At 39.7% G+C, this 26,459-nt stretch overlaps 2 protein-coding genes across 5 annotated transcripts; both read left to right on the top strand.

Moving 5' to 3' along the window:
* Nucleotides 1-592: 592 nt before the first annotated feature.
* LOC117416644 (retinoic acid receptor RXR-gamma-B-like) lies at nt 593-26,459 on the top strand. 4 transcript variants are annotated; one of them, XM_034027936.3, is made up of 10 exons: nt 593-788; nt 16,285-16,530; nt 19,007-19,154; nt 20,211-20,390; nt 20,954-21,114; nt 21,410-21,539; nt 21,869-22,001; nt 25,235-25,326; nt 25,677-25,782; nt 25,969-26,459. In XM_034027936.3, the coding sequence occupies exons 1-10, from the start codon at nt 768-770 to the stop codon at nt 26,114-26,116; spliced, it is 1,365 nt and encodes a 454-aa protein (XP_033883827.3). In that variant the 5' UTR covers nt 593-767; the 3' UTR covers nt 26,117-26,459. The 4 variants fall into 4 exon arrangements, with proteins under 4 accessions (XP_033883827.3, XP_033883826.3, XP_033883825.3 ...); XM_034027935.3 differs by having other exon boundaries at nt 16,271-16,530; XM_034027934.3 differs by lacking the exon at nt 593-788 and adding an exon at nt 14,743-15,171 and having other exon boundaries at nt 16,271-16,530.
* LOC131740095 (uncharacterized) lies at nt 22,394-25,228 on the top strand. The gene is made up of 2 exons (XM_059034854.1): nt 22,394-22,831; nt 23,020-25,228. Exons 1-2 carry the CDS (start codon nt 22,666-22,668, stop codon nt 23,928-23,930), a joined length of 1,077 nt encoding a protein of 358 aa, XP_058890837.1. The 5' UTR covers nt 22,394-22,665; the 3' UTR covers nt 23,931-25,228.

Below are 26,459 nucleotides of genomic sequence, written 5' to 3'. Positions count from 1 at the left end.
TTGCACTGTTCAACAATTAGTGAAATGAAAAGAAATACAGCTATAATCTACAATGTAATTGATACAAGATTGGTTTTAAGTGCTGTACCTAGTTATATAAAGCTACAACAGATAACATTGTAGAAATAGTTAGGTATACTGATGTTGTTTAAGTTGAAAGTTGCAGTGTTACAGATGAATGTTCTGTGACATAGACTATTCTGAGTTGGAGTTCCAGCCCTAAAATAATGCATTGCTTCCAGGTTCAGTCCATGGGGAAATAAAGTCTTAAGTCTGTGATTCCAGAATGTTTCCTTTTTATCCGACATGTTGGGATTGTACACTTTTTCTACTGGAACAATCTACATATCAGCAAGGCTCTGGTTTTGAGAGCTGAAGTGCTTGCAACAGGTTGATCCAGATTTTTGATAATTACGGCATATATTCTGTAATTGGGTATATATCTTTGTTTTACATCACGATGAATCTAAAAACATCTTTTAAAAAATAGACACAAATACAATTACAATATTGAACGTTCATTTTTGCAGAAAGTCTGCTAAGTTGTGAATGACCGAGCAGAGTAACTTTGAGCCCGTGGAATTCTGCTGTCAAACTGAGAGTATCTCTCGCCACCCCCTTAGCGAGGCCCCTCGGTGTGCCAGTTGTGCTGGAGCAGTGAGAGTTCAGTCGGCCAGCGAGAGGAATTCAGAGGGCGATGCTGCTGTCTGTGACGGCTACCACACTAAGAAAACAACACAGCAGTAACTCATACACTATGGATAATAATGAATCGTTTCTGCATCTCAGTAAGTGTTGCTTTTATTTGTCAAAGCATTATTTATGGCATAGATTCTGTTGCACGTGTTTACACTTTGGTGGCAGTGTATGAATATTCTGTATGGCGTATTTCGTAGTTCTTGCAAGGATTGGCTAATCCGAATTCCATCATTGGACTTTAGACTGGATATAAATCTGATTGCTGTGTTTTCTGTTTAGTTATTACTTGTCTTGTTTATTGACAGGACGTTTGTGCCAGTGTTAGGTCAGGTGATTGCAATTCTCGTTCTCAGACAAGGTCAGGGGTTGGCACTTTAATTACTGTTATGTAATTTATGGCTTTTTTCTAGCACGTCTCAACGTAGCGAACTGTTTGCAACCGCTATAGTCTGGAATGGAATTGAATGGGATAGTTGGTATTTGCGACGAGGCAGAACTGAGGAGAAAGCTCACATTTTGGAAATTCACACATCTCACCATTGATTTTGCGTGCATTCCAATTGGATTTTGACTTGTAGTAATGTTTTACCTTTTTGAAAATAGTATTTGATGTTGTGAATTTTATCGCATTCTTCAGTCGTGCAGTCGTCATATGGAGTGGATGTGGTTTGAACTATTATGATAGTAGGGTAAAAAGCCACATTAACACTAATATGGGTGTTTTACATGTGCTCCTGTTTTAATTCTTGAAAATAAAACCACGTAACATGCACGAAGGGACCACCGTACCCTTGTCGCTGTAAACTTGCCGTTTAGACTTTATTGTGTCCCACAGTTGATTGCAGTAAATCAGCTTTTTGTAATGAAAAATTAGTCCATCGAATTCGTATGTTAAGTTACATTTATAAATACCACGAACCTTGCTGGTGTTACTTTTCCTGCTTAAGAGTCTTATTGGATGCATAGCTGGCTGTCATTGACAATGAGTCCTGATATCAAACCAATTGATACAAAGCAGTGGTTCCCTTTCAATTCAAAGTCGACCACCAACAATACTTTTGGGATATGCCTGCCACAGGTCTGGTATTCACTGAGCATTTTATATCAGAGAGCTGCCGATAGTCTCCTCCAGAGAGTGACGTCCTCGGTCCCGCCTTCCACGGAGCTCACTTACTGTTTTGCTTCACACTGCGGTAAGGTCAGGCTCTGCCGCGTCCCGCTGTTGAGTTGACTCTGCTGGTTGTCTTGGCCCGTCCGCTCGGTGTGCTGGCTTAAAAAAAAAAATTAAAAAAAATTAAACTCTCTTCAGTCTACCTGCCTAGTGTGGTGACTGCTCTACCCCCACAGCCTGACAGTTGTGTGCGTGTGTGTGTGAATTTTTCTCTTTACTGCGCTTGCAGTTAAAAAAGTAAATAAATAAATAATAACTTCAGACAACGTGTGCCTCCTCCACCAGGGCCTGGTTCTACCTTGCCCCGCTGTTGAGTAGAGTTCACCGGCTGTCTTGGCCCGCCCACCTTGGTACGTTGGGCCTTCAAAAAAAAAACTAGCAGCAGCCCTCGCCTAACGCAGCTCCTGAGCCTGTGCTCCACTCCGACGTACGCTACGCACTGCCCTGGTCGCGTGACTGCACATGGTGAATGCCAGACTATCGCCCATGCTGTACTCTGGTGCAGCACCGTGCACTTTTAAGACTGCTCTCCTATTGCCCACTGCAGCCATCAAGCCTGTGTATCCACCCCTGCGTATGCTACGCGCTATCCCAGGTTGTGTGGCTGCACACAGTTAAGGCTAGGCGCCTGTCCCCAGTACCCTCGGTGCGCTGCGTCCTCGTTGCCTCTGAGCCTTGGTGCCTCTGTGCTTAGACGCTCAGTGCTTCGGTGCCTAGACACTTTAATGCTCAGGCGTTAGGTGCCCCTGGTGCTTCGGCGCCCCTTGGGCCTCAAGGCCTCAGACCTTCGATACCCTTGGTACCCCTGGTGCTTCAGCTCCCTCGCCTTGGTGCTCTAGTTAAACACCCTCGGTGCTTCGACACCCTCGGGACCACAGAGCCTCGGTGCCTCGACGCTTCAGCGTCAGACGCATTTGGAAATTGGTGCCCTTGGTGCTTCAGCACACTCGGGACCTTAGAGCCTCAGCGCCTCCATTTCTGAACGCCCTCAGTGCTTGGGCAACAGATATTTTCACTCTCTCATGCCTCGGTACTAGGGTTGTGTCTGAAGGTTCGAAGTTTCGTTCGCTAGCCAGGGATTCGAAGATTGTTTTAAACCTTCGAATGTTCGTCAGACGGGTTCACGCACTGTGTTTTTCTTTTTCTTCCTGTTAACAGTACAATGTGACAATGTGTGAATACTATAAATCACACATTACATGTCACTCACGTGCAATATCGATCTTTTTGATTTGTATAATGCATATTATATAAACAAATGTTATTAAAATCCGCTACCAAATCGTTATACGTAGCAACTCTAACGCCGCTGCCGTGTATGGAGCAGGGTATAGTATCCAAAGCAGTACCTCTAGTGGCTGTATTGCTTCAGTAAAATATGTACTGAATGCCTAGTGTACGGTAGAATATGTTTAAAACATACAAAATATACGCTAACACTAATATTTTTTATTTCAAAAACTGAGCATCCCTCCCCACTCCAGCTCGTGTTATCCAGAGACAAACCTTTAATTTCTTCATTCGCCATCTCGACAGCAAAGCATTGTATATCGTAAGGCGTAAGCTGTATTGAAAGAAATGTCTCGAAACCCCTCTGCTGTTTGGGATTTTTTTGTTAAATTCCCAGACGACCAAAAAAAAAGTTGAATGCAAACTGTGCAAGCGACTCGTATCATGGAGGCATAGCCAATCTATGGGTTCACTTGACAAGTGTTCTATTTTTAGTAGTAGTAAAATGTGACTGATAACCTGTGTGGAACGGTGACTGTTAAATAAAGCTTTGTCTGCTGCAGTTGGTGCTGCTGCAATGCAAGCTTTTTGTATATATGGCAAACAGGCTCAGTTACGTGTAAATAAACAACGTGTATTTTTATTTTTATTTAAATTATAAAAATATGATTACTGTTCTATATAACGTATTTATAAACTACATGTGAATGTTTTATTCCATTTATATGGATTACCTGTAAAATAATAGGATTTTCAATCAAATATAAACAAGTAGCTATGGTGACGTCACCAATAAATTATGCAAATGAGTACCATAGAAGGTTCGAACCTTCCTTCAGTAATGTGTTCCGAACCTTCGAACGTTATAAAATGTACCCTTCTTTGCAGCCTTACTTGGTACTGACACCGCGTGCATGTAGTGCGACCATGATGGTGAATATACAAAAGTTCCATGCCTGCACATCATGCGGCAGGAAGCTTCCTCCAGAGGACTCTGTGTCTGGTGCCTGGGCATGCAGCACGCCTCCTCTGCCTTGGGAGGTGCCTCCTTTTCTGAGATATACACAGCGTTCCAGCCTAGAATGCTACGCAGCAGACTCGCCAGGTTTACCGACGAGGCTTCCCCAGCTGGCTCGACTGAACCGTCTGCGGCGCTGGGAGCCCCGGTCTCCACCATTCTTCAATTGTCCCAGAGCCCCTTGCAGAGTATTCCCTGCACTCAGGCTCCGGCACCTCAGGCTCGCAGCCGCTCTAGAGCTCCTGCGTGGAGTGCTAAGTGGGCAAGACAATCAAAACAGGCACAGGACATCTCCGACCTAAAGGACCAGATGGCTCAAGTCCTGAAGTTTTTGGCCAGACAGCAGGCCCAACCCCCTGCTCTGGCCCTGGCTCTGCCGCTAACACCTACCCCGGAACTGACCCCGCCTTTACCGGTGGTTGCCCCGCAGATGTTTCAGAACCGGACCTGGCGGTGGCCGAGGAAGACCAGGATGCAATATCAATCGTGGCCTCCTGGGGTGGTAGCCCCTTCCCTCAGGATGAGGAGAGAGGAGATACCCAAGAGCTGACCTTTGAGACGGGTCCCAGCTCCGAGACGACCTCAGACGCCAGGCTTTTTCCTCTTTCAAGCTCGATACTACAGGTACCTTGGGTGGCAGTGCCCGAACTGTGCTGGTCAGGCTTCAGGACGCAGGCAGCATTGCCCCACCTTAAGCCCTTCCTGGTGTTCCAGGACTTCCTGGAAGAGGTACTGTCCTCTTGGAACCACGCGGCCTCTGTGCCAAGTGTGGTGAAACGGGCAGCCCCGCTGGCTTCATTAGAAGGCGGGGCGGCGCTGGGCTTGGTGGAATTCCCACTTGTGGACTCGACCATCGCAGCCCTGGTGCAAGCCCCTCCAGTAGGGGGTTTACCTAAGGACCCTGCATGCCCTAACGGCCAATGTAAAGTAACAGAGGTCTACGAGGCTGAAGCGCAAGTCATGCGCCTGGCCAACACTGCGCCCTTCCCTGAACTAGTTTGAAGCACGCTGCTCCAGTATATGGAACAGCAAATGGTTCACCTCCTCTCTAGCATTTTCTCCTGGCGCTGCAAGGGAGACTGACAACATGTCTGTAGTAGCGTATGTCAACCGCCAGGGAGGACTTCGGTCCCGGGGTTACATCACATAGCCTTCCAGCTATTGACATGGGTGAAACAGAACATGCCATCCTTTCGGACTTTTCACCTTCCCGTCAGAATGGCGGCTCCACCCTCAGGCAGTGGAGCGCATTTGGGAGCGGTTTGGCAAAGCCCGTCGATCTCTTCTCCATGGTGGAAATGACTCGCTGCCCCCTATGGTTCTCCCTCCACTGCTTAGGCCGTCCACTAGGCGTCAACGCCCTAGCCCACGAGTGACCCAGGACGCTCTTGTACGCATCCCCACCAATATCGTTGCTCCCGGCCTTCAGAGAGAAGGTCCAGAGAGAGAAGGTGACAGTTCTCCTGGTGGCCCCAGATGGCCCAGGAGAATCTGGTTTTCGACTCTTTGCCAACTAATACAAGGACAGCCCTAGGAGATTCCACTATGTTTAGATCTCTTCTGTCCGTTTCCTGGCAACCCGTTTTTTTGAAGGGCGCTCGGCGATTACGTCCACCTAGAAGTTCAGAGTTATTTACAGTGTGATGACACAAATACACATAACCTGGAACTGCTTTATTTGTTAATAAAACAAGGGTTTATGCCATGTGCAAAAATGAATTTAAACTATTCAGGTTATTAGATGACACTCCAAACAGCAGAAGGAGTGCTTTGTATAGTCTCCAGGGGAATCCAGTGCTCCTCAAGTTCAGCCTTATCACTGCATGCATGTGTATGAGATTCTGTTCTCAGAGCATTTCTGTCTCTTGCCTCAACTCAAGTCTTCATGAACACACTCTTAGTAAAGGTACACAATGTCTATGTTGTCTCTTAGATATTCAAATCGCTCTATTTTGCAAGGGGTCTTAAGGAAGACAGGTCAGTAGGCAGCTCAGATTGCAGTTATAATGCACTTCGTCAGTGCTGGCATCCACATTACACCTTCGTATTACTGTAGCGCATTGAACTGATTCAACAGTGATGTAGACTGGATTCTCTCCAGAACAATTGTGTGTATTTGTGTTGCTGTAACAGATTAGGCACTGTATCATACAGGTTAGAGGTGAAGACTGGGAACTGGGAGATTGTTAGCTATGCTGTAAGAGGAACAAAAAACTTAATTTTACACACCTACTAACTATTAGTGCTGGGATGACCATGGTATTGTCATGTCCGGATATCAGCTCCAAATTCAGACCTGTATTCGAATGTTCATTTGCACAATGTAATCTAAGCCATTATATGTTAACACTATATTAAAGTAAAAAAAAAATTTAAATCTCAGAAGTTAGATTAGTGAAGGCGTTAGTTTACCCAAGTGAATTAACTACAAAACAAAGGATGCCATCTAGTAGTTTAAATTAAACTGATTCTGACTAGCTTCCAAAATGTGAAGCACCATCAGGGGTTCAAGGTAGAGGGCTCTGCAGTATGTGTGTGCATCCTAATCTGGACTGTTTACTTTGTGCTGTCTAAAACCTTTCAAAGAAAGGGTCAAGAGGAGCTGGTTAATCCTCTATTTTGTTTGTTTTATTAATCCCACACATCAAACAGAGCTCCTTTTTCACTTGGCATTTTAGAAACTGTTGCGCAAGGTGGTACATCGGTGCAAGGCAAAACATGTTAAACTAATTTCTATCAGCTGTGTCATTTCTGGCAGACACGGACATGGATTTTTGCCTTTGAATACATGTCAAGAAATGTTTGTGCTAATATTAACTAGCACTATTAACAAATAACTAGTCCTTGCATGTGCTGTACAGTACCTTCTGAGTTTTGTAATTAACATTGTTGTCACACATTATTTTTAAGAATGCATTCCTAATGAATATGTTGACTGTTATAATTAGGCTTGCTACTGTTCGATTAAATTTTTTTTGCCAAATCGACGATTAATATCGACATTTATTTTAGAAAGAATTTACCGTTTTTTTCGAGTATGGGTGAAACCATTATGCTTAAAAAAAAGACACACAGACTTTTTATGCCATTGAGAAATGTCTCTTTTAGCGAAACCCCTTTATCATGTTCAACATGCAACAAAACCATGGTTACCAACATTCTAATTGAAATGACGAGATCTGTCAGAACAGGGTGAAATGACATTGACAGTGAAACAACAGTACTAACGGACCACTGAGATGATTGACAGCGACCCCTTGTCATTCAGAGCGGAACGGAGACGAGACAGACAGTAAACAAAAACTACACAAACTAGAGATGATTTCTAAATGATTGGTTTTACCGACGTTTATCCCATATAAAGTTATATCCTATATAAAGTTATATCTCATATTTTTTGAGAATTCAACGTTGAACAAGCTTTACCAATTTAATATCGAAATTTCAATAAATAAGACCTGGGTCCAGATCCATCAAACACTGTTGAAATAATTACACAGCAGATGATGTTGCTTGTATAACAGTAAAGTGTGTTTTAATGCAAATCATATTTTTTACCCATCTGCTGCTGTCTTCACACTCAGTGTAGAAGTCAATCACTGGTTGCGGCACTCTGCTCAGTGAGTGTACTTGTCCCTTTGTGTTGGTTCATACTGACATGTGGCACCCTAAGTGCTCAACTCCTAATGATAAACTCAATGGAACTACAGGATACATTCACTGTAAGTACCCTGTTATCATTACATGCTAAAAACCTACATTTCAGGTCAAAAAATCTTTTAACAATACAGCTATGCTGTAGTATCTGTGTGTGAAATGTAATTAGTATTTATAATGGTAGGATTTTAAATATATACATATTATGATTTTAATTTTAATTTTTTATAGCAGATTCATTTTATTACAGCTAACTTTCTGGTCTTAACCCATTACGTGACATTGTCCTCATTTGAAGACAGGCTACTTTGTAATCTTTTGGCGCATTTACCGCAGGAGTTAAGTCTAAATATAATATATCAAATTACATAAATACAGCTTTGAAAAAAAAAATTGTATTTGGTACTTAAAGGGTTTTTAATAAAAAAAAGTATTTAGAGCAGAAGTAGTAGATCTTCAGATGGTCTACAAATTGAAAGTGACTGACCGAGATGGTCTTAATGATGTGGTAGTCTTTATATCAAGCTGGTCATAAGGACCAAGGGAGAATTTTCTATGTGATGTAAATGTTACCTTGTACTCTTCCCCTTTAGACATCGTAATTCCTTCATTTGTATGGTCAGTTTAAAGAGTAAGTAGCGGGGTTCCTAAAAATCTAGCGTTACACGACCCCACGTGTTGCTACAACTGTTTAAATAACGTACCTGTCATTTTTCTTTTCATTGTTAACATCCTGACAACTTTTTACACTTATAACTTAAAAGTCTGTTTCAAAGCTCTTTTCAAAATGGCCGCTCTAGTGCACTGATAGTGTAAGGGTTATTTCCCACATTGTCAGACAGGTAACACAGCAATAACGAACCATGATGTGGTATGGAAAAGAAAAGCCAGAGCACTTGCTGATATGTTTCATTTTTATTTTTTTGAATCGCTGTTCCTGCAGTGATTTAGAGCACAGATCTCAAACCCCAGTGCGCTAGAGCGGCCATTTTGAAAAATCACATGTACATTATTTAAACAGTTCTAGCAACACGTGGGGACGTGTAAGTTTATATATTTTATGATGATCGCCGCTGTTTAGATCATTAAATTTGACACTATGATATTGTTAGTTGCTCACGCTAGTTTTAAAAATGATCACTACAATACCATGTAATGTGTGCCACTACATCAAAGCTACATTACTGTACAAAGCAATTTAGGGGGTCTGTGGTCATTGTGTCACAATTTACAAATCACGTTTATGTATTGTAAATGGTCTGCAAATGGTCTTGTAATGAAAAAAAGTGTCTTTCTGTTTTATTTGCTTATACAGTATCTGTGCTATCTTTTTATCCCTGGGAAGAAGTCTGCATGTGTGTTTCCTGAACCTGTTTCTTTCTGTGCTCTTCTCCAACTGGTTGTTCTGTGTTGTGCTTGTGTAAAGCCCCTGTTTGTCATGCTGCCTGATACTTATCTTCAGTATGTACTGAACTCTTTTACTTCTGGGTTCCCTAGTTAATTCTTTCTTTGCTTTGCTTTAGCTCAAGGGCTTTCTCTTTTCCTTGTGCTTTGTCACCAACAGCATGGATGTGACTAATGCAGGGTAAACACTCTCATTCTAAATCAAAGGGAATGTGATATCATGTTTTTTTTTTTCTGCACTTGGATCACCAGCTGGGACAGTGTAAATTGCTTTCTATATATATATATATTTATACACAGTGCTCCCTCGTTCTTTACAGTTAAATACCGGTATGCTCCAGTGTGTAATTGTATTCTTTTAAATACATTTTATTCAAGTTTATTAAATTAATTTTGTTTCTATTTGTAATGTTTTGCCATACTGTGTGTTGTTGTTTACAGGGGTGCACAACATACGACCCGCGGGCCAGACACGGTCCGCTGACTGCTTTAATACGGCCGCAAGGACTTTGATATTATAAATGAAAAATGGCCCGCGCCTTTAAGAAAATACACACTGTCAAAAAAAAAAATCAGAAGTTCTACGTCAGCCACCGCTCACTGGAAACAAGTAGCGTTCAAAAGAGAGAACCCACACGTGACTCACACCCAGTCTACTAACAGTGAGTGTGAGTGGTAGACGCCTCAAAATGCCTTGTATCATGTGTAATTACAGTATAACTTGACAGACAGAGGTGATTAAAGATTATAAGTTCTTGGAATATACACAAGCCCAGCCAATTTGGGTGGGATTCTGTCATATTAGCCAATAGTAATATAGTACAGTAGACCTTGGAAAGCATGACGTAAGGTTCGGAGACAGCCGCCAGCTAGATGCTAAACGGAAGACAACGATTCACATTTCTGGTTGTTGCTCTGCGATTATTTTCGAGCTAAAATATTTTTATACTTTCACAAAATTACGTTAGGCTGCCTCCGTAGTGTCTAAAAACATGTCTCTGTCAAAGCCATGTACAAGTAAAAAAAGAAAAATTGATCTTGAACACAGAAAATTTAACCCAGAGTGGACAGAATTTTTATTTTTTTTTCTGAATCCAAATCCGGTGTCCATACGTGCCTCATTTGCCTTGAATGCGTCACAGTTGCCAAAGAGTCTCTCAAAATACAACTACAGGGGCCGCAAGGTGTTTTTGAACGGAAAAAGAAAGAATCTGAAGCTGCTACAATAGCAAGTTTCAACATCGCGCAGCGAATTGCAAAATCATCACGTCCGTTTGCCGATGGGGAGTTTGTAAAAGACTTCCTGATGCAAATATGTGATGCTGTTTGCAAAGAAAATAACGATTCCTTTAAAAACGTTTCGTCTTTCCAGAATGACTGTACAGAGACGCATAGCAGACATGTATGGAAATAGCTATGATCAGCTAAAAAGCAAATTAAAAAATATTGTGTATTCCTCTGCTGTTCCTCGACGAAAGCAACGATGCCGCTGATAAGCCCAACTTTTAATTTTCGTTCGTGGAGTGACAGAAACATTTGAAGTACACCAGGAGCTGGCATCTCTAGTTTCTCTGCATGGCAGAACCACTGGATCTGACATCTTTAATGCTTTTAAGGAAGCTGTTGAAGATTTAAATTTGCAGTGGGATAAATTGGTGGGGGTGACAACTGACGGTGCTCCGGCTATGGTTGGCAAGACTAGCGGTTTTATAGGGTGTTTGAAAAAGCACATCGGGGATCGAGCTGCGCTGATGAAGCAGTATCACTGTATAATACACCAGGAGGTCTTGTGTGCAAAATACCTGAAGTTTAAAGAAATTATGGATTTTGTTGTATCCACAGTTAACTTTATTCGTTCGCGATCTTTGAATCACCGTGAATTTCAGTCTTTTTTGGAGAATATCCGCGCCACTTATGGTGACCTGATTTATCACACTGAAGTGAGATGGCTTAGCCGGGGCAACGTCCTAAAGAGGTTCTTTTCACTGCGAAAAGAAATAAAACATTTTCTGCAAGAGAAGGGAAGAGACACGTCTGTCTTGGAAGAAAGCGACTGGATTGCTGATCTGGCTTATTTGACTGATATCACAGGACATTGAAATGATTTAAACCTAAAGTTACAAGGAACAAGTTTATCAAATGAATATCAAAAGTTATTTAATACATTTTCGAATAAACTTACATGGCTAAGGTATACAGTTCTGTAGCAATAGATACAGATTTCATATTGTATTCAGATGCTGATGCATGCAGATAGCCAGATGTAGGTAAAAACACCTTTTCCAGATTTCCACTGTGCAGCCTAGAAAACATATATGTGAATATTTACCAAATGCTGGTTTATTTTAAAATGAAGCTAAAATGTTACTGTGAAGGTAAATTAATAATAATGCATTGTACATATTTGTACTCTTTGCCAGCTATCAGTACATAATCAGGTGCATGAAATCATGGCTGTATTACACAGTAACATCTGCTCTGAGTCCTCAAAAAAGACAAAGAAGCACTTCAATGTCTCTGGTCCCTAATAGCCAATTAATTAAAAGCGTTTCTGCAATTCCTTGCCTGTTAGTAATTAAGAGGTAAATAAATGGGTTCCTTTTGCAGTAATGTAGTATTTACAATGAAACAGCTCTGGTTTGGCAGGATTCCAAGATAAAGAACTTCCCCCAAAGGGATTCATTCTGATAAATGCCAGCAGATCTGTACTCTGAATGTAATTATAGCTATCAATGGCGGAGAGCCCAGCTGGATCCTCACTTGGCTTAATCTATGCATTTGTCCTCCTCAATATAGTACAGTGAAAAGGAGGCTACAGTATTTTCTTCATTGAAGTAGGGTTGTTGCATGCAACTGTTCCAAAAGATGTGTGACATTAGACATGACCAGTGAGAGTTGGGTCACTCTGTTTTTTTAGGCAAAGGGGCTTGCTTCCATGTCTTATTAATTTAAGATCATACTTGTTTCCTCTGTATTTATTCACTGGTTAGGAGAGACAGCATGGAAAATGGAAGTCATGGAACATTTTTAATGATGACTGGGAGTATGCATCTCTGCTTCTGTAAGCATGGTTTCTCCTGTGGTCTTCCATATTGCCAATTATCCTAGCCTAAAAAAACACCTCTGGGGATTTATCTGACCGTGTGGACACCTCTGTCTGATTAACTAATCTAATTACAGAATGTGCAGAAGCCCTTAATCAAGCTACAGACAGATGTAGCCAATTACTACCCAGTAATGAAAACTGCATTTGTGTTTGAATTGTCCAATTATTGAATTAGTCCCACATCTTGTAAAGCAGTGCTATGACAAACTAATTTATTGCAGTAAAGAGAACAGTTGACTCCCGTGTTAGAAACATGCATGGGTACATTGTGATTTAACAGGGTTGATTTGTAACAAAAAAAGGATAATTTGACAAATTTGTAACATCAATAAATCTTTTGTTCATGTGAGTCCACCAGCTGAAACATTCATATTTCCATTGTTCACGGCCATTGGATTTCATTAAGTGTTAACTGCTAATTAACTTTAACAGATTGAGCTGCAGTTCCTGTATGTAACAGACAGTGGTATCTTTTGCTGTAGGTAATATGTGTCCACAGTTAATTCAGGGAAAGACAGCCAGTGAGGGGGCATGTCAGTGATACATTTCTTGAAAAAATAGCAACAAAATAATTTAGCTTAATTTTTTCAAAGTATGTACCCCTCTAAATCCTTTGACGATCTTTCAACACATCATATCAGATTTTTTTTTTTTAGCCTTATAGACAAAATATAACTTTGGTATGTTACCTAATATGGCTGCTGTATTTTAATTACGAGACCTTTTGGTTTCTGGGTGATAAAGACCAGATATTGGCTTCACGGTTCAGCACTGTATTCTATGATTACTGAGGGAAAACACAAGCAGTATAGAGATGTAAGTTCCACAGAAAAACAAACAAGAAGTGGAATTTTATTTATAGATACACCATATGACCATGCATCGGAAGTGGTAGGGATGTGTACCAGTGAATAGGATGGTCATGCATGCAGCACTGATCTGCAGTGATTCCTCAGAGCCTGCCCAGGCAGATGGGAGTTGCCCTGGGTTGCTACAATAGTAGGTGTTTGCACACACTGAGGATGTTTGTAGTTGAAGTAGAATCCCCCTTCTGAACAGGAATGTTGTGTCTTGTAATTTGAGAACAGGTGCTAGTTCTTGAAGTGTTACTATTCGGTGATCTGCCTTGTTTATCCCCCAGATTGGGATCTGGATAAGAACACACCATGAATACAGCTGCCTCAGTTCTGCTTGTGAACAGACAATCAAGTAAAAGATTTTCAGTGAATCACCCTAAAATAACCCAAAGGGCATTTTGCTGTAAACAATGAATACACCTTTTAAATAGAAATTATAGAAGCTGCAGGCAGAAATATCTGTAAATGTGTCTGACATTTTCAGAGATGTGTGGTTAATAGTTTATTGATAATATACAGTATTTCTGCTCTGCAGCAGTGAAGAACAGTGTTTACTGGTTCACAGTCAGTGATCAAATGGGAATGTCATTTCTGCCAATATAATCTTCTTCATGGATATCCAGCATCAAGCTGCTGTTTACCTGTATGTCTGATTCACTCATGAGTCATTTTTTATTGATCAACAACAATTGACCTTTTATTACTGACTGCATTTCAAAAGCTGGGATTTTTGTAAAAGCCAGAATAGACGCAATGGGGCTGTTGTGCTTACAGTAGGTGAATTCATTTGTCTCAGGGTCCAGCTTCCGTCCCATAACAAAGTCGTCTTCCGAGAGTTGACCACACATCCAAGACAGGGTGGTAGAGATGCCACTCAAGGGGCTGTTGCAATGGCAATGGAAAGATGGTGCTGGTTATTTGGTGATTATGTTCTATATATTATAAATGATTAGGCTTGAATAAAATGTATAAAAAAAAATCACCACAAGACTCATCTGTGATTTTCTGTCACTGCTGCAGATGGTAATGTATCTAAGGATTATTATTCAGTTTTAATTTTGCTAGCAGTATTATTTGTTTATTTAGCAGATGCCTTTATCCAAGACGACTTACAGAGTAGGGTGTGTGAAATATGCATCAGCTGCAGATTCACTTACAATAACGTCTCACCAAAAGACAGAGCACAAGGAGGTTAAGTGACTTCCTCAGGGTCACACATTTGAGTCAGTGGCTGAGCCAGGATTTGAACCGGGGACCTCCTAGTTACAAGCTCCGTTCTTTAACCACTGGACCACAGAGCCTCATGTGTGCATTTCTACAGTGTGCCTATGCTCATTCGATTTTTAAAGCTGCCGGAGTTGTGCTCTGCAACCCTCGGGTTGGTGATCACTTGAGCCGATTGCCTTTGAACTTGGTACACAAAGATTGCGATAAGAAGGAGTCTGACCTTTGAGTTATGATACAACTGGCCAAAGGTCATTTTTCTGTTTGGAAATCAGTGTTGTCTCTGAAACTGTTAAACAACTTCCCAAAAATAAATAAATCCCTATAACTGCCAGTAGGCAAGTGAAGAGAAGAAATGTAAGGCATTCTGTAATGTGCAACACAGAAGCTTGGTCGTTAGACTTTGCACGGTCATAGGTTGCTGTGTGTCGCCAGAGTGCAGTGTGTGTGTGTGTGTGTGCGTGTCTGAGTTTGTGTGGCAAAGAGCTGTGACACATGGTAGCAGAGGCTGTGTCACTAAGCTCAATCGCAGTGCAACATTGCTAAGCCCTCAGAACAGCTGCCTCGCTGGAGAGACAGGGACTCTGCTCCTATCACAGAGGGGCGGGCTGCCTGTGTTTGGTTTTAACAGAATACCTTTATTTGATCAGCCATCCCCTCTGTGCTGACAGATACTGTTAAGGGATGTGATCACTACTGAAACACAAAAGCATGGATGGAAAAGAAACGGCAGAAGAACCTGTAACAAGACTAAACATGTATGAGAATCGCCATCACTTCATGATGTTTCCGATGGGCTGTGATAGTGAGTAAATATAAAGGGCTTTTTTTGGTTTTCAATTGAATAATGTCTTGTACTGATGAGATAAAAAGCATGTTTTTTGAGTGAGACAAGACAAAATGGAATAATGACATCATAACATTTAGATACTGGGACTTGTCTGATTTGGTGACAACTATTTTGGCACATGATCGATTTTATTCAATTTAAATTGCTAATGCGCTCAAACTGGACATGCAGGCTTTAGATCCTGCATGCAGTAACGTTGTGTAGCCTCTGTCTCTCTTGGTTTATACAGTAGAAACTCGTGGCGCTAAAAAAAAATAATAATAAAAAAAGGACTATATTGCTCTTGTATCCTTTTTCAGTTTTTGTAAGATTTACTACAGTAGATACATTAATGCAACCATCGGGAGCCTTTCTGATCACTATTGCTATTGATCAGCAGCTCTGTTCACAAATTCAGGGATTTATTTTCCAATTATTTCATAGTTAATGGGAGCTGGTCACAAGGAGAGACAGTTATTACCAATGTGTGTGTGTGTGTGTGTGTGTGTGTGTGTGTGTGTATACATTAAACAGGTTATTATTGGGTGTGTCTGTTACATAGTGTTCTCAATATTTATTCCTAAGGTAGTTATGTCATGATTATTAATGGCAAATGCATCAATGTGTAACAAGCTTAAAAACCTCTCAGTTTGCGTTGAAGCAAATGTTTGTGCAGTGGTGATCAGCCCTGATGATTTGGCATTACAGAATCCAAATGTCATGTCACATTACCTTCGTGATTGACAGATTCTGTAAATGTGTTTGCTTATCTAAATGTCACGCTGTCATTCATGTTCACAAACAATAAATACTGGAGATGGGACATTGCTTTACATATCATACTGAAGAATGTTTTGATCTACTAGCATGGTTTACCTCACTTCACTATCGGCAGTTTATCCTTATAGTAATTTTCGGCATACCAGTGTTTTTTTATTACCAAACAAAAAAGTGTCAACATTAGGGAACTGGGAAATAACATGGGTTATAAACAACTTGATTGGGTCTTGCTGCCTGTGTTTAACACTGCAACATTGGTGTCAACTGAAACCCAAATGTTCTGTTCTGATTTCAGATTCTTCTGTGCAGGTTAACCACACATCTATGAACTGTCCTCCATCACAGTGTGCAATGAATACCATGGTTGGGCATCCATCAGTGATCAGTACATCAAGCAACAATTCAAGGTCTTTCACATCCCCAATGAACACACTAGGATCACCTATCAATGGATTAGCCTCTCCATATTCAGTTATAACACCGTCCTTAGGGTCACCGTCTGTCTCACTACCATCCACACCTGGCATGAACTATGGGGCATTAAATAGTCCACAGGTAGGTGCCACATTTCAACTGAAATTTTTCTGTACAATAAGCTCAGTTTAGAATTTGTCATTTCTGTGACTTGATAATGCAGTTACCTACATGTTAAACAAAGACACATGCTTTGCCCTTTTATTTAAGGGACATTTACAAGCCTGTATTATTTTTGCTTCAAGGCTGTTTATATGACTGTTGCCTTAATAATGTGTGATTTCTGTAACTGAGAGATGTGTACAGCTACGTCCAAAGGTTTTGCATTGCCTAGAATTTTAGGATTGAGACATAATAAAATAAAATAAAAAAATAATATCTCTATATATATATATATATATATATATATATATATATATATATATATATATATATAATATTTAACATCATGTTCAAATTTTTGAATTGGTCAGTTTTTCGTTAAGTATATGGAAAACTACAACGCAGCATGTAATTCAATATGTTAACGTAACATTATTCAGCAGGTTTCATTCGACTATATGAAGCAAAATCAGTTAATTCTATAGGATGATGCAAAACCTTTGGCCAGAGCTGTATGTGTCTGCTTTTTGTTACGTTGAACATGAGCGTCCATCAATAGTTTAAGATGGTGTGTTTTTGTTTTTATATTATTGTGTTGTAAAGCATGCAGTTTATACTGATATTTTAACATCACCACATGCTGTCTCTTTTCATTCATGGAGTGTTATCACCATTGCTCAATGGTAGGAATTGACATTCTGAGCCGTAAGCTCAGAGGAGAGCATCTCGCATGTATTCTCAGTAATAAAGAGTGACAGCTTTGACCTTTGGGAATCTGTTGCTTGCCAGTTAATGGAACCAAATGTAGGTTGCTGTTCCGAATATCATATCTTTGCTTTTAACAGGAAGAACATAGCTCTAAATATATCTTCTAATTTTGGCTCAGTTTCATTACTTTGGAAAACAGAAAAGAGCAATGTCTTAATTTTTGAAGGCATTTAAAAACACTCTGTTCGAAAGCAAAGCAGAACCACCGCAAAGCCCTTTTACTTGTTTGCGGTCTATATTATTACTAAACCTTTATTTTACTAGGAAATCACATTGAGATTAAAACCTCTTTTTCAAGTCCTAGCCAAGAAAGGCAGCAGCAGTACAATACAACATATCACAATACAAACATACCAGTACAAAAATAAAATACTTTTAAAACACAGACAAGTGTGTTTTAAACTCAATACAAACTCAATACAATAAACAATCAGTTAGTGACAATCAATTAGTGACAGGTGTAATCAACTACTTAAAAAAAACCTCTCAATTAGATCATCATGCAGCTTACTCTTGAATTGTACTAAAGTTATTTGAGACTGCAACTTAAGTTTAGACTGTAATTCATTTCAAGACCATGGAGCAAAATAGGCAAATGATCTTTTACAACCTCAAAAGTACGCACTTTAGGAACTGTAAACTACAAATAATAGTTTCTTAACTGGGTAACCGCAGTTCACCATCTCACAGCCGCCGGTTGACAGTTGATATTCTTGGATCTTTCTACCATGATCACAAAACCATCTTGGACACTGATGTTAATTCCCATTTGGCTGGTGTCCATCTGACTATACATTGTTTCGTTGTGAATCAGCAGATGACCTTGGTTGTCCTAGCAACAAGAAATTCTAAAAAGCTGGGTTGAATTATCTGCAACATTTTTCAAAGTGAAAAAAAAGCATTTTATTGTATTATTTGATCACATGAGAATCATGCATTCTCTTGCAGTGATTAGTGTTTTTTATTTATTTTTATTAGTTTATTTTGTTGCTGGAAGTCACTGGATGTTTCAGTCGTATATATAACAATGTACAGTATTTATAATGTAGTCTCCCATTTGAGTCATGGTGTCATTATTTCAGGGTTATTCGTGTCTTCATTAATATAGTCACTGGAGTCTAGACTGGTGTATTTACTATATTTTTGACACCTTTGTTTCCTCAGTCTGTGGGGTTAAGGTTTTTGATGCCATTCTTACTTAAGAAATTAGATGTGATGAAGCAGGCACAACTGACTGTTTATGGTCACCTCCGTTAGCTATCCAACTCCATATTAAGTACTTATATATTCACATATTATTTCTTTTAACTGAATAAAAAGATTCAGGCCAAACCAGCTGATTCCCACAGGGCTGCAGTAAGGAATTCTGAATCTGCTGACCTCTGGTGAGAGATAGTGGAACTGCAGCTGTCAAAGCAGACTGGTTTTAAACATCAGATTCCATTACTGTGTTTCAGTGTAGTGGAAATACACTGTTGAGAATTGCATAATAAAACTGTAAAGATTTGTATTCTACAAGTGCATTCCAGTGTTTATTAAATGTATTTCAAACCAACAGTAGTTTGCCATTTTATAACTCATTCTTCCTACCGCACCATATTATTCTTCATCTTATTCTACTACACAAGAAAGTAAGGTCATTGTGTAAAATGTTGGTAGCAAGCTAACTATATCAGTTGTTTTTCAGATGAGCTCAATGAGCAATGTGAGCAGTACAGAAGATATCAAGCCCCCTCCAGGACTTTCTGGAATTGGAAACCTTAGCAGCTATCCGTGTACAAGCCCGGGATCCCTATCCAAACACATATGTGCGATCTGTGGAGATCGGTCCTCAGGTAATCTGTTGTGTTTTTACAGATCTGGATTTCCTTTTGTTACTTTCCCTTGTTAAAGTTTACTGCGTTATTTCATTGCAAATGGCAAAATATAGTCAAGTGTAGTAAAATGAAAGTATAGTTAAGCATATATGAGTATGGTAAAGCATTGTTAATACCATGGTTAAGCAGAATAAATGGATAGGATAAGAAACTGAAAAATGCCATGCAGCTGCACCATGGTAAACTTAACTAAAGGTTAAGATGAATGTGAGATGCTGAAGTAACTGCATTTGGGGCTGAAGACTGGTCTTTATCCACAGAGGGCATACAGTAGAGGCATGCAAGCTGTCCCTCAGTGCTCTGCAGTGTTGCTCAGCCTGGCCCTGGAGGGTGCGAGTGGAGCTCAGTCACCAATCCATCTTATATGTAGCCACTCAGACTGCCAGCAAAAAAGCATATTAGTGTGTATGAAGATGATTTGAAGTCGCCTACTGTATACTGTACCTTTCAAATCTAAGACGTTACTTTTAAAAGTAGTTAAGTCAATTATCCTAGTTTAAATATTGATGTCTGACCCTAATTCACTGACAACCAAAACTTACATAGCAACATGGAGAAGCCATCATTCAGAGTGCAGGCAATAGGGTTAAACCAATAAGAATATTGCATCTCAGGAAATTTAACCCAAACAATAGAAGTAGAAAATAAAGGTGAACACTTGCTCCCATTTTGGCTATAAAACTGATTTACCTTGTTACTCAATCTACTGATAAAGAGATCAATATTTTAGTAAAAGGAATTTTAATCAAATGTGGCTGTTTCAGTTTAATTATTAAAGCTTCTTGTTTCAACAGGACAAACACAATTGCTGTTTGTTCACTAGGAATATCACTGTCTATTAATGTGCTGTTTAAAAAATTCAAATTTTAAATATGAAAAGGGTATTGGTTTTAAATTAATAATTTATATTTTCCGTTGTCGATTGCCTTAATGGTGGAAATTAAGGTAGGGTGTGTGACAAATATTATAAATGTTACACCAGTACCAAACTTTAAAAAAACCACATATTTACAGGGAAGCACTACGGCGTGTACAGCTGTGAAGGATGCAAAGGGTTCTTCAAGAGGACTATCAGGAAAGACCTTACATACACGTGTCGGGACAGCAAGGATTGCATGGTTGACAAGCGACAGCGCAATCGCTGCCAGTACTGCCGCTATCAGAAGTGTCTGGCAATGGGAATGAAAAGAGAAGGTGCGGTTTGTTATTATCTCATTAAGAAGTACAATTCTGCTCAAGTTGGAACTTGGCTTCTCTTACTGTACTGAGGGTAATAAAGACGATTCATATTCTTGCTGTAATGATTTTTGCTTAATGTTGGCACCATCTAGTGTCCAAATATTGTAAATGCACAAGTTTGCTTGTAAATAGAGCAATGGCCAAAAGTTTAGCATCCCACTATAGAATTAACTCATTTTTCCTCATAAACCTGCTGAATAATGTTACGTTAACATATTGAATTACATACCACTTTGTAGTTTTCCATATACTTCCGGTAGACTTTTGCATTTGTAGTTATTTTGATTACATGATGTTAAATAAAATATCAAAATTATATATATATATATATATATATATATATATATATATATATATATATATATATATATATATATATATAAAAATTTTAATGATGTTTAGGTGATTCAAAACTTTTTGTCCATAGCTGTAATTTCAACATTTTCATATTTATTTGTCCAAGATAATAGGCTGTAATGGCTGTTTTCTTGAATGTTATTTGTCCACTCTATTTTCAGCTGTACAGGAGGAAAGGCAAAGAGGCAGAGAAAAGAGTGATAATGAGGTGGAGTCAACAAGCAGCTACAATGATGAAATGCCTGTGGATAAAATCCTGGATGCAGAACTTGCAGTTGAACCAAAGACAGAAATCTACGTCGATGCCAGTACAGACCATTCTGTATGTCCTGTAATTTAATTTGAACCTAATAAATGTTTGGAATATAGTCTTCAAAATGCACTGCATTTGGGGGTTCTCATTTGTAATGTTACATGAGTGCTGAAAGAGGTAACATACAGAATATCTTTACACTACTGACATTTTATACACTAGTAACTACTGTACACTAACTACAGTGTAATTGCATTCACTTAAAGTAAAGTGTAATACATTGTAAACCGTACTACTGTGTTTATACTGCATTATGTGCCTTATTTGTGCATGTTCCATATTCAATTCTCTTCTCCTTTTCCAGTTTAATGATCCAGTTACTAACATTTGCCAAGCAGCAGACAAACAGCTCTTCACTCTGGTGGAATGGGCTAAAAGAATCCCTCACTTCTCAGAGCTGCCTCTGGATGATCAAGTCATTCTGCTGAGGGCAGGTACAAACACTCTGAACTACACTTCAAAAATATCTATATATGTATGTGTAGGCTCACGCAGACACATTTTAATGCAGTTTTTTTTTAGTTTATAGTCGTGAAATGCACACTTTGAAGCATATTTCTTCCCAGGTGTTTTGAAAAGATCACTATCCATGTTACCTACTGTATCGTTGTATGGTCATTCATAATGTTCCTAGAGACTGATCTGTGTCACTTTATTTATTTCAATGCAGTGCTTTTCCTCATAGTGAAAACATTTTTGGAAAACAGAAAAACACAATAGATTTGCCTCTTTGAACATCTCTGATTTCCTGATTTAATTTAAGGTTGGAATGAATTGCTTATCGCCTCATTTTCACACCGGTCAATATCTGTGAAAGATGGCATCCTTCTTGCCACTGGTTTGCATGTACATCGAAGCAGTGCCCACAGTGCTGGGGTTGGATCCATTTTTGACAGGTTAGTGGCAGAAACTTTCCAAGTGTGGCTTTATAACTGACAGTAGTCGTAGTAGTAGTGTGGAGGCTGTGTGAGCTTGTAACCAGGAGGTCCCCGGTTCAAATCCTGGCTCAGCCACTGACTCATTGTGTGACCCTGAGCTAGTCACTTAATCTCTTTGTGCTCCGTCTTTCGGTTGAGACGTAGTTGTAAGTGACTCTGCAGCTGATGCATAGTTCACACACCCTACTCTGTAAGTCGCCTTGGATAAAGGTGTCTGCTGAATAAACAAATAATAATAGTAGTATTGTTAGTATTATTACACCGTGTACAAATCTTTATTTTTTTTTGGTTCCTGGGTAGTAAGTGTTATTTCCTAATTGCTTATGCCTCAAAAGTATAGAAAATGGCTATTATTCCCCACAAACTTTGCTTTTGTGACCAGGACAGTGATATTTTGAAATTTACCTATTTTCCAGAACATTCCAGATAGATTCAGTGCTGAGTAAACTTGGAGTAACTTCTAGAACTTTCTAGAACTTTCCAGTAATATAAATAGTAGTATAAATACAGGGGCCTTAAGCCCACCAGTTCAGTTTAGTTCCAGCTGCCTAAGTGGATACATATCTGCATTTCTCTGAGATGGCATCAAGAGGCTGCAAGCATCCGGCAGACGCATTTTGCTATGTCTGCGGCCAATTTATCAAGACAAGAGCGAAAAAGTACTCCGTGGAAGCATCTGCTAAGATGTGTGAGGCCTACAAGGCATATTTCGGCATGCCTGTCGGGGATCAAGACAAACCCTGGGCACCTCATTTCACCTGCGAGCACTGCAAAAAAAACTCTGGAAGGTAAGATGGACAATTGTTGCTCGGAATTTTATGTTATAAAATTTGTTAAAAATTTTTAAATTGTAAAAGTTTTTAATTTTAAAATGTTTTACAATTTTCAATGTTATTGAAAATATATATCATATATGAAAAATGTTGCGAGAATCTCTTACACATTAGTCATGGGTGAAATAAATGTATTTTTGTAGGATGGTACAGAGGGGAAAAGAGAGCCATGAAGTTCGCTATCCCAAGAATTTGGCGGGAACCCACTGACCACTCAAGCAACTGCTACTTCTGCATGGTGGACCCTTCCAAACGTCGGACTGGCAAGAATGCACCTGCTATCACGTATCCGGACCTTCCTTCATCCATTGCCCCGGTGCCACACTGCCATGAGCTCCCCGTACCCACTCCTCTGGAGAGAGAGCAGCCGTCTTTAGAAGAGAGCAGCAAGTCAGAGAGCGAGGAAGACGTTGTAGATCCAGATGACAATTTCAGAGGTGGAGCTGAGGAGAGAAACCCATACTACCCCAACCAAAAAGACCTCAACGACTTGATTAGAGATCTTGGTCTCACCAAGTCCAATGCCGAGCTTTTGACGTCTAGGCTCAAGCAGTGGAACTTGTTGGATGAAAGTGTGCAAGTCGCAGATCAGAGGAAGCGTCACCAACCTTTTTCCAGATTCTTCACCCGTCAAGATGGGCTCTACTTCTGCCACAATGTGACCAGTCTGTTCGAGGCAATCGGAATCGCCTGTAACCAGAATGAGTGGCGCCTCTTCATTGACAGCTCATCCAGGAGCCTCAAAGCCGTGCTGCTCCATAATGGTAACAAGTACCCGTCTCTTCCCCTGGCTCACTCGGTGCACCTCAAAGAGGATTACAACAGCATCAAGACCTTGCTGGACGCCTTGAAGTATGATGAGTACGGCTGGGAGGTCATAGGAGACTTCAAAATGGTGGCATTCCTGATGGGTTTCCCTGCTATCTTTGCCTTTGGGACAGCAGGGACACCAAGGCGCACTACCACAGGCGGGACTGGCCACAGCGGACCGAGTTCTCTGTGGGGAGGAACAACGTCAAGTGGGAGCCACTGGTGGACCCCCGGAAGGTGTTGATGCCACCACTGCACATCAAACTGGGCCTTATGAAACAATTTGTCAGAGCTCTAGATAAGGAGTCGGCAGCCTTCAAGTACCTTCAAGACTTCTTCCCTAAGGCAAAGGTCAAAGCCGGTGTCTTCGTCGGACCACAGATAAAGAAGATCCTGGAGTGCAAGGAATTCCCCAAGAAGCTCACTAGTAAGGAGAAAGCGGCTTGGAACAGCTTTGTCGCAGTGGTTCGGCGCTTCCTGGGCAATCACAAGGCCGAAAACTATGTGGAGCTGGTTGAGACTCTGGTGAAGAACTACGGTACAATGGGCTGTAGGATGTCCCTCAAAGTCCATATCCTTGATGCTCATCTTGATAAATTCAAGGAGAACATGGGAGCGTACTCAGAGGAGCAAGGCGAGCGCTTCCACCAGGATATACTGGACTTTGAACGCCGCTACCAAGGACAGTATAACGAGAATATGATGGGAGATTACATTTGGGGGCTGATTCGTGAAAGTGATTTACAGTATAATCGTAAATCTCGAAAAACTACTCACTTCTAAATCTTTTGTAGTCATTTTTGTATTACTTTAGTATAAATACATGTTAATTTGGATTCATATGTTGTTTTTTTTCTGACTTTATGTGAACGAAAAGACACAAATTCGCCCGTTTTCTCATTGGAAATAGGTAAATTACAAAATATCACTGTCCTGGTCACAAAAGCAAAGTTTGTGGGGAATAATAGCCATTTTCTATACTTTTGAGGCATAAGCAATTAGGAAATAACACTTACTACCCAGGAACAAAAATTGTGTTACATAGTGTTATTAAAGGAGGGGTAAAACAATTGCGGAAGTATGACATTGGCACTAAGTTGCAGGATATAGCAGTGGAGTTATTGTTCCGAGTAATGTCAGAGTAGCTTGGCTTATTCATTTTAGTAAGTTTTAAAACAAATGATGCTATTCTTGTGTATAACTTGTCATAGGGTTTATGTATTTCTTATGATGCACAAGCAAAGCAGGTTGGCACATTGAAATGTTAAGTGTGGAATGGGTGGCATTAGTAAAGGAGGCATCTGTACTAGAAATGTGGTACAGCTACAGTGCCTCTAAGTTTACTAACTGTAATGGTAAACATGCTTTTGCGTTTCATATTTCTGTCAGTATGCTACAGCAATATTGGGTTAAAAAAAACCAAATGGGATAAGTACCTTATGTGCTTGGAGAATACTAAACCTCAAACAGTTTAGATTAGATCTCAACAGATGTCTGCGTATTCTTTGTTGTTCTCTTTTAACATAAGAATACATTTTATTTCCTCAGAGTTCTCACAGAATTAGTGTCTAAAATGAAAGACATGCAAATGGATAAAACAGAACTGGGATGCCTTCGAGCCATTGTTCTTTATAATCCAGGTAATATGCTACGAATGTATTTGAAATAAAAAATAAACTTCTAAGTTTCCTTTTGCCATACATATCGTGAATGTGGAATGTGATTTTGAAGTGGAGTCCCTCGATTGTCTTAAGAGAAATCTACACAATCAGTACATTATCCATTGTGTTTGCAAGGAGCAAAACCACATAATGTTACAAAGCGAGCTTTTTTAGCTGTTTTTTTTATTAATGTTCATCCATGCTTGAAAAACGGGGCGTGTATCAAAAAACACTGTTCCCAGCCCTCTGGTATTAAACAATATGAAAATGTTGCTGTTAATTTTTCAGCAGTGTTTTTTTTTTTGTTGTTGCTATCTGTATTCCTCCAGATGCGAAAGGCCTATCAAACCCACTGGAAGTAGAAGGACTGAGAGAAAAGGTTTATGCATCACTTGAGGCTTATACGAAACAGAAATACCCAGAGCAGCCTGGCAGGTACACAGTCTACCCCTTCGTTCATTGATGACTATCATTTGTTTCATCCTATGCCTTGTTACCAAGACATCCTGTTTTTAGGACCGTTTTTTAATGGGACAATGTCAGTTGAAACCTTTAAAAACATGTTTCTTCTGTTTTAATTTGTACGATGTTCTGAAAGCGATTTTATCTATTTTTTTATAGGTTTGCCAAACTTCTGCTTCGACTTCCTGCACTGCGATCAATTGGGTTGAAATGTTTAGAGCACCTCTTCTTCTTCAAGTTGATTGGAGACACCCCGATAGACACGTTTCTTATGGAAATGCTTGAAGCACCACACCAAATAACATGACACAATACCTCTTCTATTTGTAAATATTTTGATGACTATATAATTGAAAATAAAAGTGAATTATGGAAGTTGTAAACTACATATTTTGTATCACATCCAAGCACAATTATTAGTGTGAAAACTTGTAAAGGATAAAAGTAAGCAGTCAAAATGAGTTTAATAGAAATGTAAAACAATGCTTTTGTAAATAGTTATGTCCAATTTTGGCGTATTAATTAATAGTTGTCTTACATGATATAAAATCTAATTTTATTGAATAATAAAAAATATATATGAACTGAGATTCAGTCTCGTTTTGGGGTTTCTAAGGCCAATATAATTCAATAAAAAAAGTATTTTATAA

The sequence above is a fragment of the Acipenser ruthenus genome, chromosome 12 (assembly GCF_902713425.1).
Source record: "Acipenser ruthenus chromosome 12, fAciRut3.2 maternal haplotype, whole genome shotgun sequence".
Lineage (NCBI taxonomy): Eukaryota > Metazoa > Chordata > Actinopteri > Acipenseriformes > Acipenseridae > Acipenser > Acipenser ruthenus.
This window is presented reverse-complemented; position numbering and strand designations above follow the sequence as displayed.